General features: G+C 37.6%; 1 protein-coding gene across 1 annotated transcript in view; it reads right to left on the bottom strand.

Moving 5' to 3' along the window:
• The window catches only part of ME1 (malic enzyme 1), a 153716-nt gene that overhangs the window by 19611 nt on the left and 120835 nt on the right, over positions 1–13270 (bottom strand). Inside the window, exons 8-9 of the mRNA XM_030235890.2 lie at positions 6470–6567; positions 4575–4688 (exon numbers count right to left, since the gene is read on the bottom strand). Coding sequence (XP_030091750.1) covers positions 4575–4688; positions 6470–6567 — 212 coding nt within the window. The remainder of the gene's footprint in view (positions 1–4574; positions 4689–6469; positions 6568–13270) is intronic.

The raw sequence follows: 13270 nt of genomic DNA, 5'->3' as shown, positions 1-13270 counted from the left end.
TTTTTTTAAATCAGTAACAGACAGTCTGGATGGGATTCAGTTTGATATTATTATATTTCATTGTGAGCTCTGAAAATTCTTTCACTTGTTATATGAGTCTGGCACTGAAATTCTGTATCATTCCAAATGTCCCTCTTCCTTTTCCATCATTCTCTAAGCAAAGACTGAACCATGATGTATGTACTCAGTTTTGACCAAACCATGAACTTTAATCAGGGTCATATCCAATGCTACTTAATTGGTTGTGAGAATCTTTTGCAAATAAAATTGCCAGGGATAATGAAATGGGGGAAAGAGGATGAAAAATAAAATCCTTTTATGTGATTATCTTCAGGTTTACTTGGTTACCTCCATTATAATTAATCAGGACCATGGAAATTGTTAATTTTTTGGGATCTATTTCAGTCTTCCTCTGATACTAGAAGATCAATATTCTGAGGCCTTCAGCCATCAGACTTCAGTGAATATTCTTGTGCTTGTCATACAGGGTTTAAGATCACACATCTAGAAAAATCACTGACTAGACACAAGTATTACTGTGCTTAACTAGAAAGAATAGGGTATAAAACTCTAAAAGAAACGTTTCTCCATGGATGGTGACTTAGTCTTTAAAATTAAGGATGACATTCATCCCTCTGCAAAGGAACAACTTTAGTGCACTAGAGATTATGTGATGTACAAAAATTCCTTGCAAATTACAGAAAAACTTCACTGCAAGAGCAGCATGTTTGGCAGCCCAGGACCATTCCCTGTCCATCCTCATCACAGGAGCAGCCATCCTTGGCAGAGGGTGGGGGGAAGTTTCTGCTAAGTCCATTTAAATATTAAAAATGCCTTATTAACTGTATCATATTCCTAGGAAGTTCCAAGAACCCTCTTGCCTATCACCCTCCCCTGTTCTTGGTATTGCCTTAGAAAACAAAACAAAACAAAAGGCAATAAAAAGTCTTTGCAGCACATTACTGAAATGCTCAGACAATGGTGAACTTCATGAATATCCCAACATTCTCACATTGTGCCTCTCCTCAACCACTGACACAAAAGAACTGTCATGGACTAAGACATGGCTACTAATACAGCTAAACATAACACTGTGACAGCTTTAAAGGAGACCCAAAATGTGTTCACCACACATCGCACATTTATGTAATCTGCGGGATTAACAGAAAAAAATATGGGAACACTGAGAATAGGGGAATGGAATGTGGGAGACATTGCTCACAAATGTATTTTTATAGGTAAATATATATTCATCAGACAGACTGTGATTGCATGGTAATTTAGAAATGCAGAACTAAAGATGAGTCCCAACTGATTATGTACAATCTCCAAGTACACAAGAGTGCATAACCAACTCTAAAGTGTATCTTAATTAAGCATTAAAATTTTCATTTGAATGCACTGGGATACTTAAGACAGTAAGTTTCAAAAAGTCACACAATTTTAAGTATATGCAAAACTTCTTCACCCACCTTTGGAAAACAGTTTCAAAAGGTGAAAGCATTCTGAACAAACTTTAAAAGACCAAACAACAACCCCAAACTGGTATCTACAACACTGTAAATTCTCTATAAGGAATTATAGAACACAGCTATGGACAGTATAACAAACACAGCTCTATCACCAGCTCTTTTACCACAACATAGCAGAAAAGTTGGTCATCAGGCTTGGTTTAATGAAAACAGATGGTTCCCATGGGGGGAAAATAAAATTAACAGGAGAATGAAAACACAGCTGCACTTGAACTAAAATTAAAAAGCCACAAAGGAAAAATTCAGCAACAAAAGCCTGGTAAGTGACTTCGTGGCAGCTTTTGAGGGTGGGGAAAAAAGCAAAAGGTGGAAACTGCAGCCAGGTCAACAACAGTTCCCAGGTTATTTTTCTTAAAACTGGTTGAAATTCTACAGAAAGTAGATGAAAGGAGAAACAATATTTAAATCTATAATAACACATTGCAAAATTAATGATCAAAGGCCAGCATAGAATATAAATGATGTAAAAATTAGTTTAGTTGGACAAAGTAACTGCTGAGTCTTCAGCAATTCTGTTATTTCTCATACTGCTAAAGCAACTGATCAGAATATTTCTAGTACTGAAAAGGTCTCCCTGCTTCACGTACAATTCTTTTGATCAAGCAGGTTTTAGTGAGGCAAATTTTAAGGGACTCCTACTATCAGGTTTCCACTGATATGTGTCCTTAGTAGTAAGAAATAAGTGTCAGTGTAGTTTATGCAAAATTTGATTAAGTGGTGATCTAGGCTCTGATTTTGGTAATTGTTACCTTTGCAAGAATGAAAGGGTTTGTAATAATAGAGTTCTGATTTTGTTCTCATAAATCTTCCTCATTTTATTTCTCTTATCTCATTTCTACAAGTTTGGAAAGTTATTCAAGCCTTGTAGCATTTTTCTGCAATCACTAAAGCCAAAATAATTTCCTAAGTGGACCTAAATCACAGCATTCTCTATCAGGCCAGAAAAAGGAACCAGGAATAGTTTAATTATTCACTCACTGTATATATAACTTCCCAGGAGTTAAATCTCAAGCCTCTTGAGGCTTACATTGTATTTTCTTTCTTTGCATGAGGGTATTTTGTCCATTTTTTTTTAACTTTTCAGTGGGGGAACATTTTGCTGCAAAAGAAAGCCAAGAGAGGACTTGCAGAGCCCTAGACCAAGGACGTGTTTCCTTATGTCAGCCCAGGCCTAGCATTGACAGATGTCCCTCAAACACAACACAGCAGCAAGGACCCACCCATTCTCCAGCCCCTCAGGACAGCCAGATGGGAAAACTGGTGCTGCCAGGTCTTTCAGGAACACAAGCAATGACCTGAAATATGCACCGTTGGTTCCTGCTGCTTGCATCAACATCTGGCCACAAATTCAGCCTTAATCTACCTCAGACAGCTGTTATGTCTGGCGATCACAAACAGCTCACAAATACACTCCAGGCAGGACATGAAATTCAGTGGACTGCTTTTTGGACAAAACCCAAATTAAAGCTCCACCAAGAAGAATAAGCAGAGGAAAGGAACGTTGAGGCTATGTGAAACACTGATTGGTTTTGGCACTGCTTGAGAGCGCAGAAGCTCGAAGGTAGTGAGGAAAGAATGCAGTCACCGAGTCACTAAAAATTTAGAACCTATGAAAGGAATGAGTCTCTGCTAACCAAGAGCAACAGCCCAGATTCTCAGCTGACTGGCAAATTAGCAGTGAGAGGTGCGAAGAGACTGGGACAAGAAACCACGGAGTGAGAAGCAAGGAGAAAGGCTGGTTAACCACCGAGAGAGAGACCTCTTTTACTGCTTCAGGGCTGTGAAGTTTCTACACTTCTGCCCCTGTTAGTTTGTTCCCTTAATCACCAGGAGGTGATTTTAGTTCAGTAGTACAATTTGATAAGCCCAGTTTCTATGGTGAAAGAAATGGTGCAACCGATTAGGCAACCTCAAGGTTTCTGCAGCCACAGACCAACACACAGCCCTTCAGTCATTTATGTTTGGACATAAAATCACTTCAAAATTATTCGATGAAAACCAAAAGGATTGAAAATATGCATTAAACAAACAAAAAAAGCATCAGAGAAAAAAAAAATCTGTGTCCTAGATACCTGCATTCTGTTTTACCTGATCAGGCTACTTTTGTGCCTTCTGGCAAGGGATGACCAAGATGACCAAGATAATAACTGCCCGTCTTGATGTCTATGATTGTACTATTTTCCTTTAACAGTATGAGTGAAAGGTGCTGTGATGCTGTTCAATAAGCCAGCAGACACTGCCTGCAGAATGCATCCTCTCCTGATGCACAGTTGTGTGAACCACAAAAGACCTTTAATGTCAGACAGCCAAAGAACACTGTGAAGTGTGGTACCAACAAGGATGACCACAATTACTTCAAACCAACCAGCAAGGTGAAAAAGCAAAGGCAACTGGCCTCTCATCTATTTCCTTTAAGTAGTTCACAAACTATTAAATACATAACCACCTTTTAAAACACACCAGTTTCTTTATTCTGGCACATGGAATTTATATGTTTCTTTATTTTGGCACACGGAAGGAATGAGGTAAGGGTGACTGATGAAGTCTCTCAGCAGCTTCAAATTCTGACCAGTGTTGATAGCACTGCAGACCACAACATCTGCAACATGAGCTCTATCACTGGGCAGAGAAGCTTTTTGTTGCAATGCATCTCAGTTCTTGCAGAAGGATGACTTGCCTGCTACCTAGTAATGTGCCTATACATCTTTGTCCAAGACTATGCTAACAAATAATAGTCACATTTAGATGGGAAAATTAAACCCCAAAGTTGAACATTTCTTTTCTTACACCTTTTTTAATGAACTGCTGAAAAATTTTCTTCATTATGTGCTCATCCCTAATAGAAACAGAACAGGAACTCCAAGCATAATCATCCCATCCTCCAGTCTGTCATTAATTTAATAAACTTTAGAAAAGAAAAACAATTTGCTATCCCAAGAGAGATATTGTTGCAGTTGCTTTCACAAAGAATATGTTCTTGTCTTTATCTACAGAATGCAAGTAAGTATCCTGATATTTAAAGTAATGACAAAATTGTATTACCTTTACGACTAATCCCTTCGAGTCAACCAACCAAATTCTTTTGGTAGCTGCATCTTTGGATAGCCCTTCTTTTTCCATAGCCATAACAATGAGGTTTGCTATGCCCAATGCAGCCTGAAGGAAAAAGAAGAAAAGTAGAGTACAAAACAAGAAATGAAAGAAACTCCCTGCTCACATGATTCATTTATCTACTATTTAAGTTTTCTAATTTTTATAAACAATAATATGGAATCATTATTTTTTCATAAAATCAACCTAATGAACTGTAGCTACCACTTGGTAATTAGAAACCATAACGCAGAAGAGCATAGGTAAATCTTAAATCATATAGATAAATCACAGTATAGATAAATCTTCAGATGGCTCTTAAGAGTGTAGAGAGCACAATAAATGTTGAGGCTGGAAACTAGAAAATGCTAGAACTAACATTTCTTCCACATAATGATAGTTTCAGCCCTGGAAGTGTGCCAGGTTGGATGGGGCTCTCAGCAACCTGGTCTACTGGAAGGTTCCCTGCCCATGACAGCAGGGGTCAAACTAAATGATCTTTAAGGTCCCTTCCAACCCAAACCATTCTATCAGTCTATGATATTCATCTCAGAATACATGAAATATTTTTCCTTCTTTGAAATTTTTGTAATTTAAACTAAAGGAAATAACAGTCTGCATGCCAGAAAGTAAAACAAGAGCTTTTGCTCTTATCTTTTTCTAAGATGTCCATCAGAAAGGTAAGTCTCCTTTTACCTACTATTCATGTGTTTTGTAACTCTAGACTTGGCTGTGCTCCCAGTCAAAGCAGGGGAAAGAAAAACTCACGTATCAATCTTTTGCCGAAATGTTTTTTCTTCTTACGGATTTTATAATGTTTCATCCAACAGATTAAATGCAAAACAGGTACAGATTGAATACCAGGCAACAAAACAAGCCAACAAACTGCCCAATATTTCTGATTACAGACCCATACATATATTTTTTTGGGGTTGGTTCTGTTTCTTGTTCTTTATCACTGATTTTCACTGAGAACCAAGTGAGATTTTCCTTTTTTCGTTAAGAAATATTTAGTTTTATTAAAAAACAGCTCCTGCAGCAGAGGTGAGAGCTACCATTACCTCTTGGCAGCAACAGCCACACACTAAAACTATTGACAAAAAAATAAACATTAGACCATTAATTCATCTGTTTGTTGAACATGGAAGAACACCAGAGGAAGGAACTCCAGAAAGATGGACAGTCTTGATGCAGTAAGGTGATGACATGGCAGATATGGATACAAGCCATTTTGAAAACTGCAGGCATAACACCAAATATTTAATGAAATTAAAGAAGCCAGAATGGGGTTGTAGGCTTCACACAAGAGATGACAAGCACACTGTAGATAAGTACAGCCTGCACTTGTGTGTCAGCGGCTTAGAAATTAATACTCAAAAATCAGTATTGAAAAAGAGTGTGCATTAAGATCTTCAGAAATGGACGACCTAAATGCAGGATACTGAAAAACTATATTCAATGCAAAAAAAATCAAAGGGGCTCTTCTTACTAAATAATGCTGACTCAGGTAAACATGTTATATTTACTTTCTCTGCTGTATTTTCTTGTTCTTCAAAAAGTGTTTTGCCTGGTTATTTCAAGAGTAGTTCAATAATTTACTGTAGAAGAACTAAAACTCAAAGTTCTAAAAAGAGAGCAGATCTCCAAAAAATGTCTTCTGAAAAATAGAAGGCTTCACCAGATGATCAGAGCTTTTTCTGTAAATTTAAATTTGAACTAAAAAACAACTTTCAGCAGAGTAATTATTCTACTCATTTAATAATCTTGTTTACTGGACACATGTAACTCAAGTAAATATTAATAAAACTCATCATAGTACAATTTCCCCAATGTATAAAAATACCCACCTCTCCAGCTCCCTGGAACAACACTGTGTGATCTGACAATTTGTTCTTGGTGATACGCAGAGCTGCAAGAAGACCTGCAACAGCAACAGATGCAGTTCCTGGGAAAAAAAAAAAAAAGATAAGATAATATATCTGGTTATTCTTAAAACAATTGCAAAACTTTCCATTTTGAGTAATACCACAGCATATTTTGGCTAAAAGATCTTTTGGCTAAAAGATACAAGTGCTGAGGGTAGTAACAAATAGTTGAGTGGAGTTAGAGTTTGGCCTCTTTATTCTTAAAAAAGTTTAATATAAGTGAGAATATTAAATAAAATAGATTGATTCTATGGATGGGTATAATGGCTCGACCATTCAAACTCTTGTAAAATATTCTAGTTATGACCTTTTTTAGAATGAAGGGTACGAGAGTCCAGAGAGAAATATTTTGAAGAAATCCAGATACTGAAAATTAAGTCATTGGGGTCATTCTTCAAATAGCTATACTTCAAGTACAGTAAAATACAAGGCTAAAATAAAACTTCATTTCTCATGGGGATGTTGTCAGAGTAGAATATCAAACTGAACATTTACAGAGAAGCTAAACCAGCTGAAAGAATAAGGCCAGCTTATTTAAGACTTCAGCCCACTGTGACAGGAGTTTCAGTTTAGTATCTTCTAAAACATTTGGAGGCACCTTTCAAATCTATCTTTGAGTAATGCCCCACAGGGAAAAAGGCTAACACTTAGTTTTATGATTTAGCTGGGGGAGGTCTTTTTTCTCAAAATCAGAACCCCAGAAAAAAAGATATCTGTCTGTCTTTAAATGGAGAACTTTTGGTCCTCATTGTGAGAAACAGCTATTAATAAAAAGTAGAGCAAAAAAAGAATTCAAGCAGGCATCTAACTCAAACTTGTTCACAGAGTAAATCTAACCTCTGTGATTGCTGACATATCTTTGTCTAACTTGTCCTTAAGGTCTTCTTTCAAATACTCTTATATCTCCTCAGCAAGCTATTCCAGTGTTTAACTGCACTCTAGGCTGAAAATTTCAAATCTAAATGTTTCTTTTCTTATTCTTCTATTTCTTTTCAGCCTCTTATCTACTACTGGAAAGCCTGTTATTTTGCAAAAAGTAATTTATTACATTTGAAGACTAATGGTGTTCCAATCAGCTTCTCTTATCTGGAACAATACCAATTCTCCCACTCTTTCAGAAACTTAAGTTTTCTTAACTTGAACTGCTGCACCCAAATTGATACACTGCACTGCAGGTGAATTGTCAGCACTGCTGAGTCAAGTTGTCAAGCTCTGTCATGCTCATGGAAGTGGTATTTAATCACCAGGACCTCACATCTGGTTCTTCCGACCCAAAGACTGAAGGTGACTCCTTCTCCCCAACAAAGCCTACTGGAAGGGAAGACTTTCTTTCATGTGTTTGTGAATTCATGCAACAGGCTTGTATTTTTCACAAATAATTATCATCACTAAAGCATAAGGTGAGCCCACAAAAATAAAAATCAGACTCTATTCCTGCAAGGAACTTGGATCCCATAAAGATATTCTGTGGACAGGAATATAGTAGTGAGGTAGATAATACCTCCAGCAAAGTTCTGGTTTTAGAGGAGATTCTGAAGAACCAATTGCAGACAGCACTTTTTCTCTAGGACTGAAAAAGCTGCCCAGACACTAACAATTAGGTACTGAAAGTCAAAACATAGGTTTCAACAGTCTTTGAAAATTTAATGCCTATCTGATTCAGAGAGAGCTGGACCACAGGGAGATGAACACAGGCCCTGAAATGTCCAGTTCCAGGAATAAGAAATGAATTCTTCCCTTTCTGGGCAGCAGCTGTCACTGACTGACTCAAGGAAATCAAAGATGAGGCCATGAATTATTTTGAGAAGCCTGAAAGAACTTGCAAGAAGGAGATCTGCCAGCTCCTACAAGGCTGTTCCAGATCACCACTGCCCTATCTGCAATTGCCTACAAGCCACACAGTTGAGGGGAGAATTCATATTGTTACTGATTTTTCCTTCATAAAAAGTGTGAAATGGATATGACCAGCCTGACAAAAGCACTTGGCCCAGAATCTCCATATAAGACAGTTGCTCTCAATAAGCAGCTTCTCTAAATTTGCTATTCACAAGTCTATTTTCTCAGAAACAAGGTGAATTTTAAAGCTGAGATAGCAGAAATACCCACATTAAACTCTGTGAGATGCTCAAAACAGGCATTCATACTTCAGGCACACAGACCATTGATTGTCAAACATAAGTAGCTAAAACTACAGGATCTAAAAGAACAGAAGTAGTAAGAAGCCTACTACTGGCTTCTTTGTACTGTACTTTTCTGCAATGACATCATCTGGGTATTGAAGGCTGGGTTTGAATCAGTGGTTTGTAGGTAGGATCATCTAAGTTTCAAGAATGGTTACTTTTTCAAAAATAAAAGGTAATGCTTAATAAAATTTAGGAACACATTTTAAAGTTAGAAAGTCACTTTTTGAAGTAAATCCACTTAAACAATAAAAAAAATGTGTCTTCAGAATTATGTTTGTTGCATGCTTTTGATTATGACTTTTCACTTCAATCATCAGAAATACAGGACACCTTGTTCTCAGCCCACTTAATGATTAGACCATACAAATTTGGCATTTTTTACTTCTTTAGTCATTTTTATGACTTGTTCTGTCCCCAATTTCTAAATAAAAAATCTTAAAAATGGTTCCTCTGAGGCATGGCTTGGGGAACAATAACCATCAGGCTGAGACACTTCCACCTCACAGTCTCCCAGAACTAGCTTGTTTCTTTCCCAGATGAAATTAAGTCTTCCTCAGGCAAGTGCCAAGCTGGCAAAGACCAAAAATGGCAAAAAAGAGAAGTCAGAGTGTGCTGTCAGCTTCCCTTGGTACTCTACCAAACAATCCTCACAACCAGCAAGAAAAAAATCACATAGTCTAGTTGGATGCCAAATTCTTTCTCCTATTAAAGCACAGCTGTGCTTGCAGGAGAGGCGGAGGAGGGAGCCTACATAGCACAGCTTATTCCTAGGACTATCAATCTGCTCTCCTGAAAAGGAAAGCTGAGCAAGAGCACTGTAAGATCCCTGTTTTCCTTGAAGTTGTGGTCACTACAGCACCCTGCCCTCATCAGAGGAGTTCTCAGAGAGCCAAGAAAGCTGCTCTTCAAGCTGCTTTGTGGTGATAGAGTCAAAATGAAACACCAGAGATTCATAATGAATGGGAATGCTGGGATACCACTTATCTTCATGGCTCATGTACTGTTGCTAAGCTTGTTAGCCAGAAAAATGGACTGTCATTAACTATTACCCGTTGGGATATTTTTACAAACATTGTCACTATGTGATCTTCTGCTTTAAGGAAAAATGGAAAATATATGAAACATAAATAAAATCCTGCACCAAATGTCAATGCATTTTGCATGGAATATTTGCATAGGATCTGAGCTACTGTTACCTGTATGTTCATCATGAGGGTGATTCAGAACAAAGTTTATAATAGCAATAGATAAAGGCTTAAATAAGACTTTTCTCTCAAATCACAATTTGCAAAGAATTGTTCTAAAAAGGGTGTTTAGAAGTATTCCACACCAATTTTATTCAGCCTTTTGACTCTGAAAGGAATAATAACCCAGTTTATTAGATTACTGAACCCACTATCACTGCTGCTGGCAGTGGCTGTCATCACTCCTCATCAGCAGCTTCCCTTATTCCTTCCCACTGAAGGGGGGCACTGGCAGCCTGAATAGCAGATCTGTTTAAACGGAACTGCTCTCACTAACGCCATGACCTTACATTTCACCCTGAATACTGGCTCAAGTTTTTGAAATTATTCAAAATGCAATTCACATCCATCTGCCAAGGCAGATGCAAACCACTTTTTGCAGACATCACGAGGCACAAACAGAATTTTGTAGCTTTTCTGACTGTCATCGCTGTAGGAAGGGGAGAATCAGCTTGGCCAGAGCACAGGTAAAATCCCTTGTGTGCAGGATAAGATAGACATTTTTCAAGGATATGATTTTGAAAACCCATTCTATTCTCCACAGATTTCTAGCAGATTAATCAAAGAAAATTTAACAAAGGATATTTTCCTAAAGCAGTGTCAACTGCTGCAACAGCAAACATTTCATTATAGTTTTCTAGGAAGGTAAGTCATGTCTTGTATAAACACAATAGATGTGAAATATCAAGGTACACTATTCTATTCCAAGTCTTCATTTGCTGTGCAAGATTCTTTAGCCTTGTTACAGTAAACTGCACAACTGAGCATGAATATGTTAAAGGAAGTCCATAGCCTTTTGGGGTTGACACACTATAAATGCTTGGGAGCACAGAATACCTTTTCAGCAGATATAATTGAACAAAAGAAACAGGGGGAAAAGCCCTTCAAAATGTGAGGAATAAGAACTTAATTTAGACTGGATGTAATTTAATTTAAATTAGTGAGAAATGGCTTATTGCACTGAAGCCTTTGTCCATTATGTAAAATTTCAAAAAGTAAAACTTGTAATCAAGTGTTAGTAGTTCCTTTATGTAATTTTACCTATCTCGTTTTAAAAAGCTAGTAAACAATACGTGGGGAAACTTTCTGCAGCACATCCAAAAACCTGAGATATTCATTCAGGACTAAAAGATTAGGAAGTGGTAAAAGTAAAATTCATATTTCTCAATACACAGCATAATAGAAATCACATGTTAACATTGCCAGCCATCCAAATAGCACTTCACATTGTGCCAGGGAAAAAATCCATTCCCATCTCCTACACTTCCAGGGAAAAAAGGGGAGTAAAGATCCTATGGAAAAGGTGAGATCTCAGTTGCCAGTGAGGCAAATGCTACAGCTGTGGGTAGTTGAAAAGGCCCCTCTTTTACGAGATGGGAGCTCCTTCTTCTTGCCAGGAATGGGCTTCTCAAAGCTGCATGTGCACATTGCCCTGCTCAGCAGCAGGCAGTGAAAAGAGGGGAAAGGCTGTAGGCAAGGAGAAATGTAGCCTTTCTAAAACACCAACCATCTGGCATATTTGGAAAGTGATATAGAGTCCCAGCAGCACAGGATGGCTGAGGCTGGGAGGGAATTAAGTGCAACTCCCTTCTCAAGCAAGCAGGGCCACCTGGAGCTGGCTGCCCCGGAACATGGGGAGAATGGATTTCTCTTTTAAACTCATAATGAGCAAAAAGAGAAACAGAGGAATACTTGTACATACATGAGCTTGTGTATACACATAGAAAATTACACAAAAGCTGCAGTAGGGTATTTTCTTGAAAACACACTGATTTCAATGTAAATTTATCACTGAGTAACAAAGAGGTGATATCCTGAATATAGTGAAAGAAAAATACACTTCACATTACCTTACAGCATATGTCTTAATAGGACTTTTTAAAAACTATTTAAGTTTTTAAATTACTTCATTTTAAAAATCTCAGCATGTTTCACTTGAAAGCCAATGTCTCTGAAAGTAAAGCACATGACTATGAAAGAAGTTTTCTACAGTTTGTATATCCTATCAGAATTTGAGATATATGATATAAATATCTGAGCTATTGTATGTCATTCCACTCTGCATTTTTCAAAATCCCAGTCAGAGAAAGAACTGGAAGCCCCATGCCCATCACAACCGTAACAACTAATCCAAAATCTTCTCTACACTTTGATTGCAAGAACTGAAATTTCCAGGTACCAAATGTATAAATTTTATATTAATGTTAAAAGAATTGAATCTTAAAAAGGTCTGTGTTTGTAACACAGAAATTCTGATTTCTGAGAATGGCACTGATTTAACATTTAATTGGTCACAACATAATTTCCAGGTATAATTTTCCTAGTTATTCAAATGGCAGTCTGCTGAACACTTAACATACATTTAAAATAAAATCCAAATGCAAAATTAAGTAATTATATTAAGTTATATGTGGTCTACATTTTTTACTTTATGTCTCTTTTCATAAAATGTTGATGCAATCAAACAACACAGCTGTTCAAAACTAATGACATCTAAGGTCATGACGGATACTGAAGTTAATTCCAATCCAGTGCAATCTCTCCGTGTAAATATTTTTATTGGCATAAAATACAGGCCCTGTGTCCATTGTGGAGGAAAGCACTGCAATTGTGGGCACAGTGAAGCTACAAGAACTGTAACTCCAGTATTACAGAGCAGAGAAACACTTACTGTGTTATACTACAGAAGTTTGTGATTGTCAATTGAGACAATTTTAAGTACAGAAGGGGGGGAAAAAGATCCCAAAAAGTCTAATAATTGAAATAAGAGACCTACATAGAGGCAGGAAGGCTAGAGAAATTTATGCCACTATTTGCAATGTATCAATGTCAGCAGTGACTGCAACCAGTGACCACATGATAAGTACGAAAAGACTCACAGAAAAAATGCACATCTCTTAAGACATGCAAACATGCCTTAAGCCACTGACTGTGCCCAAGTAGCAAAAACTCTTCCAACAGACTCACCAAAGTCAAAATGGGTGTGGAAAGGGGGCACTATGGCACCCTGGGTTTGTAAAAGTCAGGAAGGTGCGGCTCAAGCCAATTGAACCCACAAGCAGGATTTCAGCACTGCCTTGTACCTAGGACTTGGGTTTTAGCACATCTTAAGAGACTTGTTCAACCTCCCTGCAGCAGGCAAGGGAACTGGTTCGTTTCTTTAAGGAAAATTTTAAACTGTGAATCCCAAGCTTGCTTCCTTCAAGGGTGGTCACACAGAGAACATCTCCCACCCTGAGAAAGAGCTTTGTTTGGCAACACAGGTCCCATGGGTCTATCCCAGGAAGGGGTTGGAA

This window comes from Serinus canaria, chromosome 3 (genome assembly GCF_022539315.1).
Source record: "Serinus canaria isolate serCan28SL12 chromosome 3, serCan2020, whole genome shotgun sequence".
Classification (NCBI taxonomy): domain Eukaryota; kingdom Metazoa; phylum Chordata; class Aves; order Passeriformes; family Fringillidae; genus Serinus; species Serinus canaria.
Note: the sequence above shows the minus strand (reverse complement) of the source record. Positions and strands in the feature narration are given on the sequence as shown.